Source organism: Copadichromis virginalis, linkage group LG2, assembly GCF_057382275.1.
Source record: "Copadichromis virginalis isolate Kocher_CV1m ecotype Utaka linkage group LG2, C_Virginalis_male_GT1.1, whole genome shotgun sequence".
Classification (NCBI taxonomy): domain Eukaryota; kingdom Metazoa; phylum Chordata; class Actinopteri; order Cichliformes; family Cichlidae; genus Copadichromis; species Copadichromis virginalis.
Window position 1 is genome coordinate 12,393,319 of NC_140619.1, and position 21,913 is coordinate 12,415,231.

Consider the following 21,913-nt stretch of genomic DNA (forward strand, 5'->3'; position numbering starts at 1 on the left):
ACACGTGATTTCATTGCAGACTGACACCTGCAAGACAAACTGAGCGACAGCCGGGATGTTTCTTTGACTGATGTATTTTATTGTAAAGCTATAAGGAAGGAGTAATTACAAGATATCATTTCTTTGATTTGCTCAGCAAAAATAAAAGACCACATTTTTTTTTTCAAATTCAAACATGCGAATGTTGATCAAAAGAGAACAGATGAGGCTCAAACAAACACATTACCCAACTTCCTCCAAGAAAATTAAAAGACTGAAAACAACAAAAATTCATGTACAGTTTGTCTTAAGACTCGGCTGAGATGAACATGAGAGAACAGAAAGCGGTAAAGCAGACGGGTGACTGGAGGAGGCGCACTGCCAACCTCCGCTCTGAGCCTGACGCATCACTCCTACATTTAATAGAGCCTACGGTACTTGAGACGATATAATCCTACAGGTTCAAGGTCAGACTTCCTTCATGTTGTTTGAATATATATATATTTTTTATTGACATTTTTTTTTTAAAAACCTACACTTGCATGTACATAAAACTGTACAAAAAACAAGGCATCACTAGCATTTTTCCTATATAAATATAACCAACCAACAATTAGGCTACAAACGTGGACTTCCTGTAAAGACGAAAAGTGATTCGGCGGTTCTGTCCTGCTGTTTTCTTCTCTTCTAAAACAATATGAATCTTTACAACATTCTTCACACAAGGAAGCCCAATGCCACCGTTTAGAATTTGTTTTCTGGGATTATTACCTCCAAGGTTACAACAAAATAATTTTAGGACCCTAAAAAATTCTCACAACCACATCTCAAATAAATAACTTTGCCTTTCTCAAAAAAAAAGAAAAACAACAACAACAAAAAACCCCTTATACAATAGTTATCTCCACTAACATCACTTTGTGTGATGATGATAACCTTGTAGTTATTTTTTCACTGATTTGGCTGATTTGCGGTCCCGATTTCTTCTCTTTTTCTTCTTTTTGTAACCATCAGATATCTCTGGGAGATAAATAAATGACATCAAAAGAAGTGATTATAAACTGATTAATTCCTTTCTTCAAAGAATTTTAATGGAGCCCTTAAAGTCCTTTTAATTTCAGCACACAAAATAACACATAAAAAGCACAGATTAGCACTTTAGGAGCTCCAAGAAATTCTGTTTACTTTAGTTTCTCTCCAGATGTCACATCCTTTGCTCATCATTACCAGGAAAATCGACGTAGTTACGTGAGATAAGTACGTGATTCTGTAATTTTGTATTCTTCCCCTTTTTTTGTTGCATCACCCAAAGAGATCGCATAATGGTAAAGGTGTCTGCAGGCACCGTCGACAAAGATCCATTTCACGCAAACCAAGACGTGGCTCTCGTCTTATTGTCGAGATCAACTGTTTTATGTTTTGGGAAATCAACATTTAATTTTATTGATTGTGTAATCGCAAAATAACTAAACTTTCACATTCTCCATTCAGCTTGCCGGGTCTGGCTTTCAGTCACGATGGAGTAAAGAAATAGAAAACACAGAGTCCAGTCTGCCTGCTCAGAAAACAGATATCATCATCATCATTTACATGCCGCGTCTGGTAAGAAAACAGCAACAACCAATTATATTCATACAGTATGTCTATAGCAGTGTTGATTCCATAACATTGATAAAACAACTGTGACAACAACAAAAATGTATAATATTTATAAAGTTGGTTTGTTTCATGCTCAGCTGAAGCTTCGACTGCGGAGACTCCAGCCTCAGTATAATACACAACCAAAAAACAGCAAGCCACTCCAAAGTCTATCACGTGATTTCATGTGGAACTCGTCTGCAGCTCTCATGTGATCGCCCGCCTTTATTCTGTAGACTTCTGCACACCAGAAGTGCAAGTCAAAGAATCCACCGGTTACCGTCACGCAAATCAAATTAGCATGGTGACAATGGCGTTCAAATGGTGGCCAAATGGTCTTTTCATCAAAAATAATAACTAAACCTCAAACATGAGTTTAGAGTCTGATGCAGTAATATTCAATGTAGGACCCAGGCTTCTGGTGCTCAAAGTGGTAAAAGTCATGACGGTTCAAGTACACTTAGTTCAGCCTCTTTAAAGTTGTTTACAAAAGTCAACATTGAGCGTAAAACTGACCCTTAAATAGATCAGGCAAAGCAGAGATGTGGCAGTTATGAAGAATTTCAAAAATAAACAGAGGTCTCTTGTTTCCCTTTGAAAGCTGCCGTTTATTTCTGTGACTTAAACACAATTATCAATGCAAACGCCCCAGATATAAAAACACTGATTACACGAGAGCCACAAAGTGGTTCCGGTCTAAATATAAGTGGACAGAAGAAAGAGAGGAAAGATGAATTCACTGAGTCGTTATGTTACCGACAGACTCACGACACCGCTGACAGAGTCAGCCCGAGGAGGGAAAAATGCTGAATTAAATCAATCCCGTTGTGTGTTAGAACAAAGTGAACCTTTTGCAAAACCGAGTAACTCGCAAACCAAAAACATTCACCTTTTGTTCAAACTGTAAAATCCACCGTTCAGCTGAACTCACAGATATAGACGTGATCCATAAAGGGACCACCAGAGTTTCACAGCTGGATCAGGGCTGTTCATGAAAATGTTTTAAAAGTAGGAACTACAGACTGCGTCTCAAACTGTACTCTCCTAAAGCTGATCTAATGAACAACTCTGGACTGTTGTACAAAGCAACAGCATCCACTTAAGAGCTGGTTGTTGCTTATCCATTGATCTTTGTGTTGAAATTTGAGTGACTTTTCATGATTTAGAGTTCAACATAATCCTTCTTTATCTTAGCCTTGGAAGATTAGATTGCTTCTTTTTTGCTTCTTTAAAGTGAATTTAAGCTTCAGGTGAGAGCGCCAAAAAAACCCATGAGTAAGGCTCGAGAGTTGGTAACACGTGTATGTCAAAGGTATGTCACAACGACTCGTGTCATTGTTAAGCAATGACTATAAATAAGTTCAGCTTTAAGAGTCTGACGACTTGAGACAGTCTGCGTTTTAGGAAAGCAAACTTTTCTCCACTGTTAAGTACAGCTGTGGATTTCATACATAAATAATGCCTGTCAGTAGTAAACCAATGTGTATTTTAAAAATAAACCGTTCCTGGGAGATGTTTATGTGTTGGAGTCATGACTCAGTCTATAAAGTGTTTCAGAAGCAAACTATGGTAGGGCACTTTAGTTGTTAATAATACATCAAGGGTAAACCAATGTTTTTTTGTTTTGGTGGTAAAACATTTTGAAATGGCAAAAAGCACATTTTTAATTTAAGGTCTGCGTTTTAATCCTAAAACAGTTTTCACGAATGATTTTGAGAGGTAAACTTGCTGCGTTTTATTAGTAAAAGCTGCACAGAAGTATGAAGGCGGAAAAAGGAAAGAAAACTGTAGATACATATGCATTAAGTTGCACTCAGCTATGAATGTCAAATACAGTTTCTGATCAATATCCTTTCCCTTAGAGATGCTTATATTTGATAACGCATCAGATTTTTTTATAAAGCTCCTCATGTCTGTGTTTGCTGACTGAAAGGACGAACTGCAGCTGACTCAAGCTCCATAAAAAGATTATACATTAAATTGCTGTTTTATTTCTTTCTCTCAGGCCCAGCTGAATATTTTTATCATCTATATTTATTCTGGAATATCTAATATTCTATACTTTGGCAGAATCAGAAATAAACACAGATATACTCTTTTTCTGTAACTGGAAAGCTCCCTCTATTTAAAAGCAGCAGGATGTGAGTGCACTGCATGCAGAGACACCTGTGTTCTGCTAGGGGCTGATGGGTGGTTGTGGATTTTGGGGTTCACGTGTTCCACCAGGGAGCAGGAAGTGCTTGTTTGAGACACCAAACACTTATGGTCATGCAATGTTTTAGATCGTGCCCCCCCTCCAAAAAATAAATAAATAAATAAAAATCTGTGTCTACTTTTAATATTAGCCTCAGATTATCATCCCTTTTTAATAAAGCTGGATTAGGTGACCCTAAACCCTCCCTTAGTTATGCTGCTGTAGGCCCAGATGGCTGCCTTTCCCTGAGCCTGGCTCTGTTGGCTCAGGGGTCTTTATAGTAAAAAGAATTTCTCCTTCCTCACTGGAACCCTGTTTTACTTAAAAAAAGTAATGCATTACACATTACTTGTCATGTTTCTTAAAAGTAATGCAGTATGCTCACCAGAGAAAGTAATTTGTTACACTACTCATTTATTAATTTCTTGTTACTATGCAGGCGTATCTGAAACACATTGTCTCATAATCACCAGTTAATGTAAACCTCACGCTACAGTCCCACACACCAACATAAATCCTTATTCCTGATGAGGATATACGATCCTTCAGTATTTACATATGAACACAGCACAAAGCAAAGATGGAAAAGAGACTTCAAAGCCATCGCCACAATGATTCTAGTTTAGAAACATGAACAGGTAGAAACTGAGGTGTAACCCTGACTGCTCATCACTGCCTCTGTTACCTGCTGACGTTCAGTCTCTGGCTGCTGGGCTGGAGTCTGCATACACCCACATTTAATTTCTGCATTACTGAAAGATGTAATGTGATTACAGCAATGTGTTCCACCCAACACTGACTGTTGCCAAGTTCTTGCTGGTTCTCCTTTTGACGTGGGGTTTTTACCTAACATTGCAAAAAAGTCTGAAATGACTGTTCCGTATATGATATGGCTGGTTGTATCTGAACTAATCAACATTTTTTTTCAGATTTTTTTGAACTTCATAGTTTGACTCTGTGCTTTACTTGAAAAAAGAACATAAGAAGAAAGATTTTCTCAATATGGTTTTCCCACTCTGCTGTAACCTGAGCCTGACCGCAACCACAGCTCACACCTTTGGGATAAGCTGGACCACATGACAGGCTTTGTTACCAAACAACTGCAAATTTCTGTTACTGGGTTCCAAAATCTGCTGGTACCCATGATGATGTAATCGACTGTATATGGATGGATGTAGCCACCATGACCTCTCCCATTGGCTGTGGGCTCCACATTTTGAAGCATCATAGTAAGCTGATTACTTAGCACTCCACCTCAACACACAGACCCACTCATCTGCTGAGATACAAATGAAATACTGAAATTCATACATCACAGTGGAAGCAAAGTCTTCTTGTATGGGCTGTATCGCAATGTAAGCTATTTCATTTGTCCAGTAAGCACATTAGAAATGCTCAAAGTACACCGACAGCACAACTACAATTGAGAAGTCCAGTTTAGCGACTCAGATTAACAAAGGTGAGGACAAGCCGGTACTGAATGGCTAATTTGGTCAATCAAAGTGGCCACACACCCATATGAATTTAAAATGATAATAATATTAAAATAATGATGATAATAATAGTAATTATAATTCACCCTAGAACTGGAGGACGTTGTCCACAAGGCTGCAGTAAACATGGGAGTTCTGACAGTTCACACTTTGCTTCATTTTTCAGCTCCAGAGGTTGTTATTGTAACCACATGTTTAACAATAAGACGCGAACATTTACGTGTCCACGTACTTTTGGACCTCTAATATAGGAACGCTCAAGCCCTGACACATTTCTTCATGCCTGTATTAAGCATCATAAGCCTGATGTGACTGTGCAAACATGCCAGCAGTACCTGCGTTTGCTTTAATGCACAAGCAAAACTACGGGAGGCCTAAAGAGCAAACAGCGACAGCAGAGTTCACCAAAGGTCATCAGGTATTACCAGGGTTCATTTTTCTTTGTCTGGGGTTAATTGCTGCGAAAGAGCTGAGGTCATACCGATGCTATATGACCTCTCCCCCTCTCCCCTATCTTTGCCGTGCACAGCATAAGACGTCGGGCACTTGGGAGTTTATCGCCCATCCAGGCTGTGGGTAAGCATCACAGAAAATAATATAATTACTCACTCACGCTGAATTTGAAGCGTGGCAAGGGGAAAAGGAAGGAGGAAAGTCAACATGGGCCTCTAAGGTTGGCCTGTAAATAATCAATCCGAACTCTGAGCTTTAAATCACCCGAGGAAGAACGGGGAAGGCGAGGAGCGGCGCTGGGGCCTATGAACTCTAAATCTGTGTCACAGTGGGGACTGAATGGTGGCTGAATGATGGCTGACTTATATGCAGAACACAATGACCGTGTGTGCAGGTTCTTAAGAGGGAGATGCATCAATCAAAAATCAAATATTGTCGAGGCAACGGAGAAACCTCGCTTTGAACCATACACAGCCCACACGGAGAGCTTCAATACACCAAATGCTAAATGCTAAAATAAGAAGCAATTATGCATCAAAAACAACAGCAAAAAGGCAGCGCCATGAATCACTGTGAAACTCTTGGTGAAGGCGACTGTTTGCCTAATAGAACAATAACACGACCTCTGCGTGACCCTTCCGATAGCCCCAATTTGCCGTGTTTTCTTCGCTGGCAGCTCAGCTTGTTGGCATCGCTTTGATGTTCCCTCTTTGATTGTGAGAAAAGGATGTTCATGTCACATGCTGTAAAACATTAATGACTAGTCATTTAGGCTCATCAAGACTTTTGTGCTCGTGTGAGTGAGACAGTCACAAATCTGTTGCCTTTTTCTGGAAAGGAGCAGTTCTGGAAATGACAACATGAGGCAGATTCACTTTCTAGCAGAATTTAATATCTGTCATGTATAAGTCCCATATATGTGTAGGATTAACTGAAGAGGTTTTTTTTAATTAAAATGAACATTTTCTTTTTTAATTGATGGACTGACAAATCTGTGGATAAAGCTACTGTCAGCTGTTCTCTTTTTCCCAATGGCTCGTCACAGTGAGCAGCTCCGCACGTTTCATTTGTTAGATTTTTTTAATGCTGAACGCCCTTCCTGACGGAAGCCCAAAGGTACATCTGTCTCCTTCCAGAATCGAGTGGGTCAGGCAGATCTGCTGGTATTCAGATTACAGATCAAAATCAGTTTTTTTGGATGCAGAGTCTGCACATCCACTTTTCATTTTAACCAGTCTTTGCAACATTACCAGATTTTGTAGCGCCTTTCAACAATTATTAGAAGACATGAAGAGTTATATTCTCTGTACAGTCTTAATTTGATGAAGCTGTTAAGGCAAAGGGATTTATAATTTGAAATTTCTAATTATGGACACCTAGTAGATGTGCATTACTATTTCTTCTCCAGGCCCAAAAATGCAAAAAGAAAAAGGTGCATGTTATGCTGTGTTCAGACTAAATGCAAAGCAGAGTTTTTGTGTTATGTGATTATCTCTCTGGTGACACAAACAGAGGCGGCCATGCTTCTATTAGCCGAGAGTCTCACAGACTGTGGATTCTTCTGATGCAGCTGACAATCACACATGGACTGGTTAATGCCTATCTTACTGTCTGCGTTTATGGGTAGTAGTTTTATATGGGGACATGAATAAAAGAGAATAAAAATTAAAGAGAGGGCCTTGAGAAAAGTGAACAAAATTGAACGACTTTCTTGTAAATTCTGAAAATATGTTGCTTAATTTCAGCCATCAGTTGTACTTTGCTGGAAGTAGTTCTATGGGTGAATATGTGCATGTTCTGAAATGGCTCTTCAATAAAACTCAACATCTGACCTTGATTCTAGGTTGGAGTTATACAAGCCTTCATGAAAATATACATCAGAGTAAATGTAAATGTTTTAATCAGTTGCCTGAGAAGCTGTCAGGTAAATCCCAGGTAGGGATGGACGCCGATGAAAATAATCTCACCACAGTTTTTGCTTTATTTTATGACTTTCCAGTTCAGTGTGAGACTAAATGACTTGTTCGGGAGATTTTTTTGCAGCACACTCTCTCACTGTGCCTTTCCTTTCATCCATCCACTCCCAGCTGGCGTGCATCACTACAGGTGAAATCTCACATTATCCTCAGCAGCCATTAACATGAGCCTCAGAATGAATGAACTTCCAAACCAGCTCACTTTTACTGGTGCAAATTATTGCCGGTAATATGCCAAGCCTCGGGTTGTAATTAGAGTTTCTGTGCTGTGCTGTGCTGTGCGGAGAGGGTGTTAGCGGACTCGAGCCCGTACAGGTGTCATTAATCCTGCATTCCTATGCGACTTCAGCACTGCAGGAAATGGCAGCCACCTCCCCCGCTGCACACAGCTAACAGGTTTAATAAATACTTCTGCTAAACGCCGCACGGCTCGGCCTCACACTGAGAAGGTAAAGAGGTGGGAAATAACGAGCGGCGACAAAGACTGGAGAGCTCTTCCTTCAAGCTCGAAAAACAGCAGGGAAACATTCACCACAGTCACCACAAGCACACTGAAGCCCACCACAGCTGTAAAGGATAAAGGAGCCATAACACTCTGTGGACTGTCAGCATCAGGAAACCTACAGCTGCTTTGTGCTTGTGGGACTGCCTCCAAAAACAAAACAGGCATCGCGAACAACATCTCCGCTCTCTGCTAAGCTTTGAAAGATTAAGTGAAGATTTTGGAAATCATTAATCTTAGATTATATTCAAATACTTTCAAAAAGTGAGCTCCCGACGTTGTGGCCTTCCAAGCTAGCAGTGGTAAGAAGTACGACATGGATGTGATGCTGATGATGATCACCTCTGAAGAAGCAAATAAAATCAGTAATGCTTCCTGCACGCTTTAAAATGGTAAATGGCCTCATACTTATTAAGTGCTTTTCTACTCTCCTTGAGCACTCAAAGCACTTTATACTACAAGCCTCATTCACCCATTACTGCACCCTAAAGTGGTAGCAAACAGAGCAATATTACACTCCCTGTGGATATTCATGGTCTTCCGAGGATGAATCTCAAGGATGATTATGGTTTGATTCACAACTACAAGAAGATTTTTATGAAATAATGCCTGAACATTCATGTTCTTTGGGGATGATGCAAACATCAGAAATGTTGAGATCCAACAGATTGCAATGCACAGGTCATGTTCTGCTCCCTGGAGTGTGAACCCTGGTATTTGAATTCCTTCTAAACCTTTCCTGTGATGTCACAAGACAAACTTTTTATTGAGTCTGAAATAAAAGCTTACAGGCTGTCACGGACTAGAGCTACAGCTATGACGATTCTCCATTAACACTTTATTGAGTTGTTTATTTGGATCAACTGGATTATAAATTTTAATCTCAAAAGATCTGTGAGATCTGGAGCCACTGGACAAACTAAAAGCTACTCACTTAAGTTCAGAATGATATACAGAAAAGCAGGAAGTCTTCAGACTGGAGAAGCCGAAACTCTAACTAATTTGAAAAGCTTTTTTTTAAATTTTTTTAACCTTTTCGGCTTCATTAATGCAAATGCTCGTAATCAATCCGTTATCAGAAACTGCACAATAAACAGAGTAATCATTTCTTCTTTACGATGAACAATGCTGCCTTAAGCTGAGCACTTTAAACTTTTAGGTCTCTCACATGTGAATGTATCATGGCATCGAAGATAATTCGATGCCAGAAAGAAAAATGATCAGTTTGATGCAAGAAAACCGTCATTTGACTATTTTTGGATACCCTTCTGTAAAATTCATGTTTAAGTTTATCATATTATGGTATACTACTGACAACAGCATGAATAATATAATCGCTTCTTAGATTCTGAGACTCTGAAAGAAGCACTTAGGTTTCCTTCAGTTCTGTATGAAGTTGTATCGGTGCGCCTCTAATGTTTCTGCTTCCTCGTTAACGTAAATTCCACCGTGTTCCAGTGTTGGACAGCAGAGGAAAAATGATTAAAAAGTCTTGTGTTTGTAACTCGGCACCGTTGGTGATGCTCAAGAGTCCAGGTTCCTGCAGTGTGACGGCGAATGCCACGGCATCATTTCTCTCTACATGCAACCATTTTCAGTCCAGTGTTACATGAAGAGCTGCAGAAAGATTAACGGCCACGGATCCGCTCTGCCACAGCAGTTTCCACTGTCACTGTTTGTAATATTTACAGCCTGTACAATGAAAAAAAGACTTCTCCACAGCAAAATAAAGAAAAGAAACCCTAAATATCTCAAGATTGGAAAACAGCTGTCTTTCTACAAATGTCTCACGTTAACGATGAGCTGCTCCTGACAAAAATAAGCCAGTTGATTTGATGCAACTTGGCTTAAAAACACAATATTTCCCTGTGTCTTCGAAGGTGACAGAGAAAAACTAGAAAGAAAAGTAAATCCAAAAAAAGAAAATGAGGATAGATAGCAATACACAGTATACTTAAGTAGGATTTACAAGAAGTTATTTCCCTTCACCCCCCGGAAGGTTTGTTTTTTGTTTTTTTCCGTTTTCCGGTCCCACACAGCAACAAAGCTAAAGCAACACAAAAAATCCAGCTGAAAAATGTGAGTAGCTAAATAGTTTCCCATTTAAATTATCACAACAATGTGGTGTAGTTTACATTCCTTCCAAAGCAGCTCAAGCCGCATTTTCATTAATTGATTTTGAATTTCTTCTATTTTACATGTGATTGGTTTTTGCAGGGGGTGGGGATGTCTGTGGGTAGAGGTGGAGGGGGCTAAAGCCTTGTAGGTAGATGCATTTATAAAAAAGGTAAAAGGGGGAGTAGGTGCTGTGGCACAGCAAGTTATAGGCACAGGGGGCAGCTGTGAGGGGGCGCGACAGGTGGTGGCGAGCAGCTGGGCGATGGGGAGCGCTGGGCGATGAGTGTGGGTTTTAAGGTGGAGAGCTGTGCCCTCACAGGTAGATCTCCCTCTTGGAGGTTTGGCCGGTTGGAGTGGTAGCTGAGTGGTACTCCACCGCCTGGCTCAGCGGGATCTCCTCCATGCCACAGTCTTTACTGGATGAATCTCCGCCACTGGGGTAGGCACTGCTGTAGGGTGTCATGAAACGCATGTTGGCCACTTTGGAGCTGCTGCCACCACCGCCACCACCTGGTCCACGCTCCTCCATCGGCAGGGGCTTGGGGCTGCCGTTGGCCATCAGCTGCTCCTGCCCGTCCATCTCTTGGTAAGGCACGAAGGTGGAGAGCTTGGGGGCATTCTTGGATACCTTGCGGTTGGGAGAAGGCTGGCCGGGCATCCAGCAGGAGTCAGAGTGGCCAAACTCGGTGCACTCCCGGGTGCATTTACCGGTCATTGCCACGTCGGGAAGAGGCCTGAGATCTGCAGAGAGACACAACAAAACAGAGAAGAGAAAGCATGAGTACCGTGGAAACAGCAGCGCGAGGAAAGGTGGGAGATGAAGATGACATTACGGTGCAGAGGTTTCACATAAAAAGCCTGAGATAATAAATAATAAACTCTAGTCTGGGCTTGATGCACCAGCTGCAACAATAGCGATCCAGATTAGGAGGTTTTAAGGATTTGGGTGGGATAAGTTCAAGTCCTGTCCTGCTTTTGTTTCCACTATTACTCTCGGGTGAGGTTTAGACACTTTAAACTACTCGGTTAGGGTTAGAAAGAGTGTTTTTTGGTGTTTTCTCAAGGTTTGGGTTAAAAGGAGCACATCACACTCAAACACTGCAGAAAAATATATTTGCAGTGACAGCCCCATCTCACTATTGTCATAACCCAGTGGGTTACACACTGCTGCCAAAGGACATCTTGTGCTTGTACACAACAGCAGCTTTGACAAAATGCTATTATTTGCCACATCTGTGAAGAGAAGCGCCTGTAATGTGTCTTTTTGTGGAATGGTCTTTAACGGTGTCTGTCTGCTATTCTGAGCTGTATAGGTAGTGTCCCGTCGCTTGTTGTTGTTGTTGTTGTTGTTGTTGTTGTTGTTGTCTCATCTCAGCAAATGAGGCCCCAAACCTGGACCTTTTAAAGCTAATAAATAAAAAGTCAGAGAAGCTTTAGAATTGATTGTCACTCCATGTCACCTTAGCTATATGAATATTGGCTAAAATACAAATGAAGCTTTGAAGATGGGAGTTTTGATTACATTTGCAAATCTGCAGAATTTGATTGAACAGGCCGGGGATACGGACACAAGGATTTAAGATCTGTATTTAAGTTCGGGATGGATATGCCCATTATTTCCTTTCTCAGATTTGAAGAGAGCAAGCTGGACTCTGATGCTTTTTCTTCTTTGCAACCTATTATGATAAAGCTTGGATTCCGGTTACTATAGGCTAGCACTTTTTTCCAGGTATATGCATATAAATACCTCCAGCAGTAACAAATGTGTGTCTGCAAGTCTTTCTTTTTTATTGTTATTTATTAGGTTGAACTTTACTTGCTGTTTTGTGCATTGATGCTCATCTGTGGGATTTTGTCTTATGTAGCAGAACAATTTCCCCTGAGAGTTTGCAGCTAAAAGCCAAAGTTGGTTGTAAATTGCATTTGACTACAGTCAGATAAATGTGTTTGCTGAATAAATATTGGTATTTATGTATCCAAAGATCTCATAAATGATGCTTTTGTTCTGTAAAATCTAACAAAACTGCAAGTGCAGTGTCACAGTTCAGCTGTGTACAGGCTGGCGAGAGCAGGAGATGCTGATTAAAACTGTCATTACCCCTTTATCCACACGCAGTTCTCTCTATTTGAAGAAAATTAATTAAAGCTCTGTGTATTTTTAAAGTCACTAATAGTTCACAAAGTGCCAGGAATTTGTTGCTGACAGAAGGAATGCGCAGATCCAACGATGGGCGCTGAGCGTGAAACAGGATCAGCTGATTTAGTGAAGGAGGGAAAAACACGCTCAGGTTCATTAAAATATTAATTAGGTTTCGCAAACAGCCACTTAAGGCTAAAATAACAATTCTGTTACTGCCTTGTTCTTGAAAAAGAAAAATGACATAATGAAAGATGATGGCTGCAGAAAAAAAACATCTGTGTTTTAGTGTGTGATTATTACGGTCACGATTTCTCAAATCTGGATTTTCTTTTTTTGTTTTTCTGTAAGTTGTTGAAGCTTCTCATCCTGTACCTCTGAGGTACCTCTGAGGTACGGAGGCAGACAGATGGAGACTGACAGACAGACGCGGGGCTGAGTTCGCATTTTAAAGAAATCACAGCTTAGAGTGGAAAAAGGTCAGAGATGGAAGCAGAAATATCAATGCGTATGCAGAAAGTAACCTTTCTCCTGTGCGTGACATTAGATCATTCTTTGATACTAGAGGCTAGGGGCTCAAGAGGGGGCAGAGGAGGTGGCGGTCCTCCTGGGGGATGGCGCTTATTTCCCAAAATGGCCTCTGCTTCATGCATAATTGAAATTCATTGCCTCCTTTTTGCAAAAAAGGAGCTACAGTCGGCTTTTCTGTCTGTTTGCGGCTTGATGTGTGCGTTCTAATCCCGCGGAGTGCTGAGTAGCGGACGCGCTCTGTCTTTTTTCAACGCTTCCCCTCCCGTATTCTCACGGCCGCCGCTGCCATGGATTTTAGTTTTTAAGCACTTCCCATGCAAAAGCAAGGTGCTTGCAAAAATGTTAAGTCATGTGCAAGTGGCTGCCGAGTTCAGAGCGGCTGTTTAATAAGTGCTTTGCCTCCAAACGTCGTGTCAGCAGGAGGCTTATAGAGCACGGACTGCCTCAGAGCTGTACAGCTGAACACACTCCAAACTTGACTCACTTCCACAACAACAGACGAAGGACTCAGCACTTGAGTTCAGCTGGACTACTGTGTGCACGGGAACTTTGTTAAACTAAAGCTGCGATCACTGCCATCGACTTTGCCGGTGGGAAAACAGTAGAAACTTTATTAGAAAAGTCTTCCAGGAGCAAATATTACATTCGGCTCTGTAGCATTTTAACCAGTGCCCACTGAACAAGGGAATACTGGCAGGCAGCATTTACACGCCAGCATTTCCTCGTGGTTATACACATGCATGGAAGTTACTTTCAATTGTAATTTGAGGGATTGATATTTACAGTACTTATGACCTAAATTATTTATAATAGCTAATGTGACACAGATTTACATGATTGCAGATTTAGGCAGATTAAACTGAAGCTTTCGAGTTGTCACTATCAAAACAGAGGCTGAGCCCAAAAAGCTTCACACTCTCTGGACTTTCAGGAAATTTGATCTTACCCATCCTGCTCCCCTGACAAACAGATTACAGGCCAGGTAATGCATGCAGGCCACCACAGACAGTGTCAAATCTGATCTCATAATTAAAGCTAGTCCTCCCACACAGCAATCACCATTTGGCCCAAATGTGGCCTTGCACTTACAGTTTCCTTTAGGCCACATTTGGCTTTGGCTAATCCTGCTAACTCAAAGCACGGCTTGAGTTTTATGTGGCAAACTTGAGGTGTGCTGTTGGGCCACATCTGGCTACCAGAGCAGATCGTGCCAGTGCCACAACTGAGCTGAAAGTGCTTTGAACAGCTGAGATTTGGTGTGTTTTCTATGCAGGCTGTTCTCCTTTCCGATCTCGAGACTCTGCACAAGTTTAAAAAAATTCTATAACAAGGGTTTGTTCACTTAATGTTTAGTATAAGGGTTTTTGTGTTCACGGTTCTACATGTTTAAGAGTGGCATCAAATGATACAGGACAGGTTAATTCAGGCAGGTCTTCAGTGACCTCCCTTATTTTCAACTTTAAGCTTTTTACTTTTAAACCCATTTATTTCAAAATAATCTGTTCTGTCTATAAGTCGATCTTGCACTAACCCTGCCAAATAGAGTTACAGATGTTCCTCCTGGAAGGTTCAGCCCCTCTGTCTGTCACTGTTTGTCATCGCGAGTTCTCCGACACTGTCAGAGTGGAGTGTTTTTCTCAGGGGAGCCATCTTTGAACAGGTGATGTTTACAAGAGTAACAGGAGATAAACAGGAAGCTCACCTTCTGTTCGATCTTTGCAGTCACAGCACAGTTCAATCAAACTGTTGTTTCATGCCTCATTTCAAATGAAAGCAGGCAAGTCTGGTCAAAAATACCGTACATCACATCTGTGTGTTACAATTAGGTGGAAAAAATGTAAATACATGTATCTATTTAATGATGTTTGACATTTTTACTTGTTTCTATTCATATATTGACACGGTTTGTGTTTTTTCCAAATTTTGGCCACCTGTCCCTTCAGAAGAACTGGTACGCTTTGTTAACTGTATGAGAATACAGATACCAATGAAGTCTTCTAGTTCTACAATTTTGTTTTACATGTACACTGACAATAAAGGGCTATTCTATTATATTCTATTTTTCAAAAGATATAATAATCTCTTTCCTTTCACGACAGATAAATGCCATTACCAATTAGCAGTAACATTAGCACGACTTTAAATGTCTCACAATAAGAGCTTCTAAAAGCTCTAATGGTGGTTCTATGGTTCTAAATCGGAAACATTTCTTTTCACCATGGATTCGTTCCTAACGATTTTTAAAGATGTCTCAGAAAGCAGTGATAAGTAATAAGTGTATAAAATATGATACAGGTGATACATAACAGGTGGTGTGCAATTGTGCACAAATAGAATTAATGCTGCAGAAATCTGTATTACAATAAATGTATCAGGACCCGATAGAAAGTGCAGAGATTAAAAAATGTTCAATCCAGTTTCAAACACTGGCCTTTAACTCTGAGCAATATTTGCCAATTTACAGAGTACTCTATGTGTTTATTTAGTTATACAAAACTGTACGTATGCATGCACATACCTGTATGATCAAAGACGGTATACAACCTAACAAAACTCCAAAACACTCACTGAACTCATTAAAAAGTACAGGAGCAAATCAGAGCGTGAACCTGTATCCGGGCCTCGGCCCAGTGATCTGTAACTCTAATCACAGAATTAGGGCTGATGGGGGTCATGTTTGTCCTAATTAGGCACAAGCACTAATTGGCCTTGTTTTTTTGATAGAGCTAATTGGCGAGCACGATGGGAGGAAGAGTTTGGGCGGTTAGGGTTGGTTGTGGCTAAGATGTGAGATCAATAACGATTTTGGCTAATAAGGCCTTCCTCTGTTGGTGGACATTAGCTGGGTGCTGCAACCACCGCCGCCGCTCCTTCAGCACAGATCTTCATCAAAGACAGCATGAAGGCTGATCAGATGTTTGCGAAGGCTGCTGACTCGCCTGCTTTTCCTGACTCTCATTAGTGGCTGAAGCACAAATGTAATTATCTGAGAACTTTGTCACCACATCAATTAGACACAAACTTTGACTTAAAGCTGGTGGGACTCATTTACTTTCATAGAGTGTTACCGTGTTTATATTAATGCATGTTTTCAGTTCATATCTGACTATTTTCTTGTACTGCTTTATTGTATTGATATCATTTTCGTTCATTTCATCTCAAACTTTGCTCTGCAGCTTGATGCCCACAGCATGCACTGGTAAAGTTGTCAGAGTATGTCTGTCTGTGATATGACCCTTATGACCCTTATGACCAAGAGAACAAGCTCAAACTCAAAAACATAATAAAAAAGATATTTTAAATTAGCAGTGGCAAAAATTTCTACAACAGCAGTATTTCTATTTTACTATGTCGACGGGATGCAGAGAGACTTCACTGTTTATGCGCGATGTCTCAACCCAACCGGTCGGGGCAGATGGCTGCCCCTCCCTGAGCCTGGTTCTGCAGGAGGTTTCTTCCTGTAGGGAGTTTTTCCTTCCCACTGTCGCCAAAGTGTTTGCTCACAGGGGGTCATATGATTGTTGGGGTTTTCTCTGTATGTGTTATTGCAGGGTCTACTTTGCAACATAAAGCACCTTGAGGCGACTGATGTTGTGATTTGGCGCTGTATAAATAACATTGAATTGAATTCAATTGATGTGAGGTCTATTTTCATCATTAGTTATCATTAGAGATTTTGAGCATTTGCCCTTCTATAAAAAAGAAAAACGTTTTTTTGAAACTAACTGAACACACTAGAGCTCCCCAGAGGATGAACCCCTTCCAGAAAACATCTTGCATTTTTTTTTACCTTACATTTCTCGTGTTCTTTGCCAAAGTGTAGGGGCACACATGGTCAGCTGTGTGGTGGCAGAAATATTCACTCAGTATAGTCATATACCTCTGCATCTGCGTAACATGAATAAATGTATGTGGTGTAGTAGCATTATTAAGTTGCATTTTTATGTACCTTTGACCAGTAAATTTAAACTCATTCATTTAGATAGGGCCTTGGAAACAGCTGCCCAGATGCATCACAAAGATGACTGCTAACTGACAAGATCTGCTTCTAAAAGTTCTTGTAGTCAGCACGAACGATGTGGGGGAAAATGGGGTGATGTGATGTGCTGAGCGATTTCGACAAGGGCCAAATCATTAAGATTGAATTTGACTGGAGTATCATGGAAACTCGTCAGTAGTGCTGAGTAAACACTGAAAGTTGTCCAGTGAGGGCTGTCTTGTTTGAACAACTGTGATCTATGGCAACTCCAACTCTCAACCTGCATTACTCAAAAGATCTGCCGCCAAGATCGGAGCGCCTGATCGCACGGGGTACATTCAGAAGCCTCATAAAGCAAATCCCTCACTGGGCGGGGTCGTAATGTTTTTGTTGAGAGGCACTGAGATGACTGGTATGATTAACCATCTGACCTCCCCGGGGTGACAAACATCACAAAACATTTAGCAGTTTAAAAAGTTCCCTGAAGCACCAACAGCTGCAGCTGCAGCATCGTTCGGCGGCTTCAGCCTTCTTGTCAGCTCTTATGGGAAGTTTGAAAAGTTCTGGGGTAACCCCCGGAGGAGGAAACGCTATCTGTCTTCCCCCTTCTACCCTCGGCAAGGCTCGGCTTCGGTGCTGTCAGAGGGCTGAAACACTGAATTCAAGGTTGCCTCTATTAGTCAGGGCGATTTAAAATGGAGTAGCCCTCCTGAGTTTTTTCCCCCTGTAGCCCTTATCTGTACTCTTGAGTTCCAGTCAACCCCAGGGACCCTCACACGCCCTAGCAACCCCTCTCCCTGCATAATACACTCCGCTACCTTGGTCACCATTTTCTGGTCAAACTAATTAGATTTCAGTGTCCCCGCTTGGGAAGATGTCAGTGGTATGAAATGGAAATAATTTCCAGATGAGTATCTGACATTTTACGCTGTCGACTGGAGTAAAGAGCCCAGGCGGATTGGCTCTCTCTTTCCCTTTTTTCCCCTCCTCCTCTTCTCCTTCCTCTTTTCCGCTCCATCACTTTAGTCTCAGAGATATGCTAAATCCTCGTGCTTCCCCCCGCTCCGCTCGGTCCTGGGTGATAAATGGAAGCAAATGTACACAAAAGAGAGCTTCTCTTTTTTCTGCTTATGCTTGAAGTGTTAATGTGTTTAATTACTTTGAAGCTGGATTTTGCATGTGTGTGTGCGTGTGTGTGAGAGAGAGAGTTTGTGTTGCAATAAAAGCAGCGGCAGGAAAACCTTCAATTAATGTCTTTTCTCTGTCTATGACAATAGCTCCAATTTATCTTATAGGAACAATAGAGGAGTGAGAGGAGGTGCAGCTGCTCTGAATGCTCAAAGACATCCAGGAGAAAGCAGACGACGTGCCGCTTCCCCCGCTGCAATCAGCGGTGATGCCAGCAGCCCACATACACAGAGATACCTTCGTTTCAGACAATTCACTGACTTGCACTCCCTTCCTGGAGGCTATAACTATGGCGCTTGGATCAGACTAAACCACATTTCATTTCTTTGAAGAGTTTTCATGGTTTTTGTGCCAAATCAGGTGATTGCAAGGCTACAAATTTGCCATTTATTCCAATGTGCATGTGATGATCAAGCAGGAGGCTCAACAACGATGTTGCCTGAAGAGTCTTAGCATTGATAGTCCACTAAAGTCATCGTAGAGCAAATGACTAATTATTTTGCATGGATAGCAAACTGAATGATCTTCTTTTTCAGTATCTCTTTGTTAGTGTGTATTTATTTTTCCTATTAACCTGGAGCTCTAAAGTCCTGGGGATAGAGAGCTTATAGATGAAGTCACCAGCTCTAGCTTGGCCTAGTTTTTGTGACCAAGGTCCATCTCCGTCCGCTCACCTCCAACTGCTCACAGCAGATAGCCGGGTTCTGCCAGAGGTTTCTTCCTGTTAAAACGTACTTCTTCCTTCCCACTGTCGTCAAGTGTTGCTCACAGTGGTTGTCTGATTGCTGGAGTTTTCTCTGTATTACTGTAGGTCTTTACTTTAGAATACAAAGAACCTTGAACAACAACTATTGTGTGATTTGGTGCTATGTAAATAAAAGTGAACTGAGGGTGCAGCAGTAGTGCGGTAGGTAGCACCATCACATGACATGGGTTTGAATCGTTTTGTTGGCTAGGCCTATATGTGTGGCATTTGAATCTTCTCTCTGTGCATGAGTGGGTTTCCTGCAGGAACCTCAGCTTCTTCTCACAGTTCAAAGACATCTAAGTTTAAATTTAGTGTAAATTGGTGTGCTCTATGAATGCCTTTTTATCTATGTTACTTAGGATTGTACATTGGATTTTTGCACACATTGGTCCTTATGCATTAAATATCTGTCAGGGTCCCTGTGCCTACCCGGTCGGCTCAGTACGGCTACATATGTTTTGTATTCCTTTTTTTATTTTTTTCCTGCTCTCTCCTTTCCCCTCTTTCCCTCCTCCCTCTGCCTGGGCGGAGCTCACCTGCGGGCTCCTGCCCTTGGCCCACGCACCTGTGGCTCATCACGAGTGATCCAGCTCCTTTATAAGACGGCAGCCCTGTGTTTCTCGTCGCTGGACCGTTGCCGACCCTCGTCAGTGTAACCCCAGCTCAATGACTTCAGAAGTGTTTCATAGCGATTTACCTAACTACCCATTCGTGTCTCTGTGTACAGATTCCCTGGACCTACCCCTGTGTTACCCGAGTGAGTGGAGTGTGAGGAGGAGTGGACGGAGAGTGTGCGAGTGTGAAGAGGAGTGGACGGAGAGTGTGCGTGTCTTTCCCGTTCGTGTGTGGACCCCCGGAGCCCGGCTTTCCCCTCACTTTTGTAAATAATCACCTGGTGCATCATAATAAAGACTCTTGTGCTTTCAAGACCTAGAGCCTGCGCGTGAGTCCGTTCAGTCCCGTTGTGACAATATCAGAAAAGACTCCAGTGAGCGGTAAAAAGATTTCCAGTGCTTACAAATCATCATTCTGTGATGTCAGGAAAGGGCTAAGAAACAGCCAATTTCATAACTATAACATACACAATAAGATTGTAAATATAAAGGAATGTGCTACTGTTTTCATTCTTTTGTGGGATTTGCGAGGAAACAATATTGTATAAATTTCATATACAGAAATCAGACACTTTCCCTAAAAAAGTCCACCAGTGCAGTAACACAGCAGCAATTTATACAGCCAGCTTGTCATGAAAATATAAATGCAATGTTCTAGGTATGACAGCCTCATCAAAACTGTGTCTTGTTAACATACAAACCAGCAATATTGAAATTCTACCCTGGCAGCAAGTGGAGACACACCAGACCTGCAGCATTTTGAACAGATTCCTGCTCTGCATTGCTCCGCCTCAGCTACCAAACCTTATCCACCTCCTCGGTTTGTATTACACCTACATGTGTTCCAGCCTTTATTTAACCCTTCATACTCTACCAGGACAAAATCCAGAGCTGTGACGATCAAACTACTTCCCAGCTGAGTGTAATAACAGACAGGCATTGTCGCTGTGCACGCAGCAGAAGTTTTTTTCCCCCGAATAACATAATTATCACTTTGTATTACACGATAAACACACACTGCTGTAAACCTGGATCTGCAGTCACAATCACACAGCGCCTCAGATCAGTAATGCTTGTAAAAACACACCAACATTCAGATCTCCTCAGTGTGTGCTGCACTGTGTGTTCCTATTAAGATTTCACAGGCATCAGTCTAAAAAGCTTTTCAAAGTGTTCTCCCAATTGTTAATGATGCTTCTAACAATAACACGCCATTCAAATGGAACTCGCCCCGCTCTGCTGCTGTCACTGAGGTTTCAGACACTCTGAACTTAAAGGATCCTAAAAGATCTGAGCCAATTGTGTTCGTGCACTGAACCCTGTGCACATATCTTCAACTGTGAGGTGGCCAGCTAGTTAACTCTTGGTCTACATGCATGTATTTCTGGGCTAACTATGCATAATGTGAATTAGCAATATGGCAGCTTTAGCAGAATTTTAAAGTCGAAGGTTTTACCACAGATATCATATGATGTCTCTGTATTGGAATCCATGGGAATTTCAAAACAGCACTGATTGTGACAGAAGAGAAAAAAAACAATGGAATAAAAGTTCATTTAGATCATGCCTGAAATTAAATACTCGAGAAAAACGCTCTCTGGTATTTCTTGCTAAAACTACTTTGTTATGTTAACAGCAGTATTGTGGTTCAGGTTAACATCTATACACCATTCCACCATGTCCCATGTAAAAATACTCTTTGCCCCATATTTGGTCTATTAGCCCAGCACTGCTAAAACGGCACTATTAAACATCCTGACAATGAGATTTCTCAGATATGCTCTGTTGCCTTTTTATTTTCAGCAGCATTTCATCTCTGCTTTTTTACACAGCACATTTTGATTAGAACGTACATTAGACTTTAATTTTCAGAAGAAAACATTTTTTTCATAATTGGTGAACTTATTAAAATCAAGCTGTTTCTTCTACGAAAACCAGGTGGCTAATTGCCATGGTTTTTTTTTTGGCTGCGTCTTCAAAACATGCGATGAATGAAATGATTTGTGTATAAAAAAAAAAATAAAATGTTGTTTTTTGCAAAGCTGCAGGAAGCTTTTTGATAAACAATACTGTCGCCCTGATGCACGCTGCTTTGTGCGACTCCAGATCTTTACAAAGAGGTTAACAGGACTCATAGACTCATTATTTGGGAATTGTGAGCCACCTTGAAATAAACTGAAATGATCTTTTCAGGAAGAAATGGGTACTGCGTTCAAAGAATCATTTGATTGACACTTGCTGCACCTTTCCATGATTTTTTGGGCCCGGTGGCTTCCTCCAGCCGAGCTCGCGGGCTTTCTATTTGCTCCATGCACACATGAAACAGTGAACGTAATTGAATCTGCCAGCTCTTCTTGACTATC

The 21,913-nt window shown here is 41.3% G+C and overlaps 1 protein-coding gene across 2 annotated transcripts in view; it reads right to left on the reverse strand.

Moving 5' to 3' along the window:
• Positions 1-58: 58 nt before the first annotated feature.
• LOC146717060 (protocadherin-1-like) overlaps positions 59-21,913 on the reverse strand; it is a 231,749-nt gene continuing 209,894 nt past the window's right edge. For both annotated transcript variants that reach the window (XM_085471429.1, XM_085471434.1), the window contains exon 5: positions 59-11,094. In XM_085471429.1, coding sequence (XP_085327555.1) covers positions 10,667-11,094 — 428 coding nt within the window. In that variant the 3' untranslated portion in view covers positions 59-10,666. The remainder of the gene's footprint in view (positions 11,095-21,913) is intronic.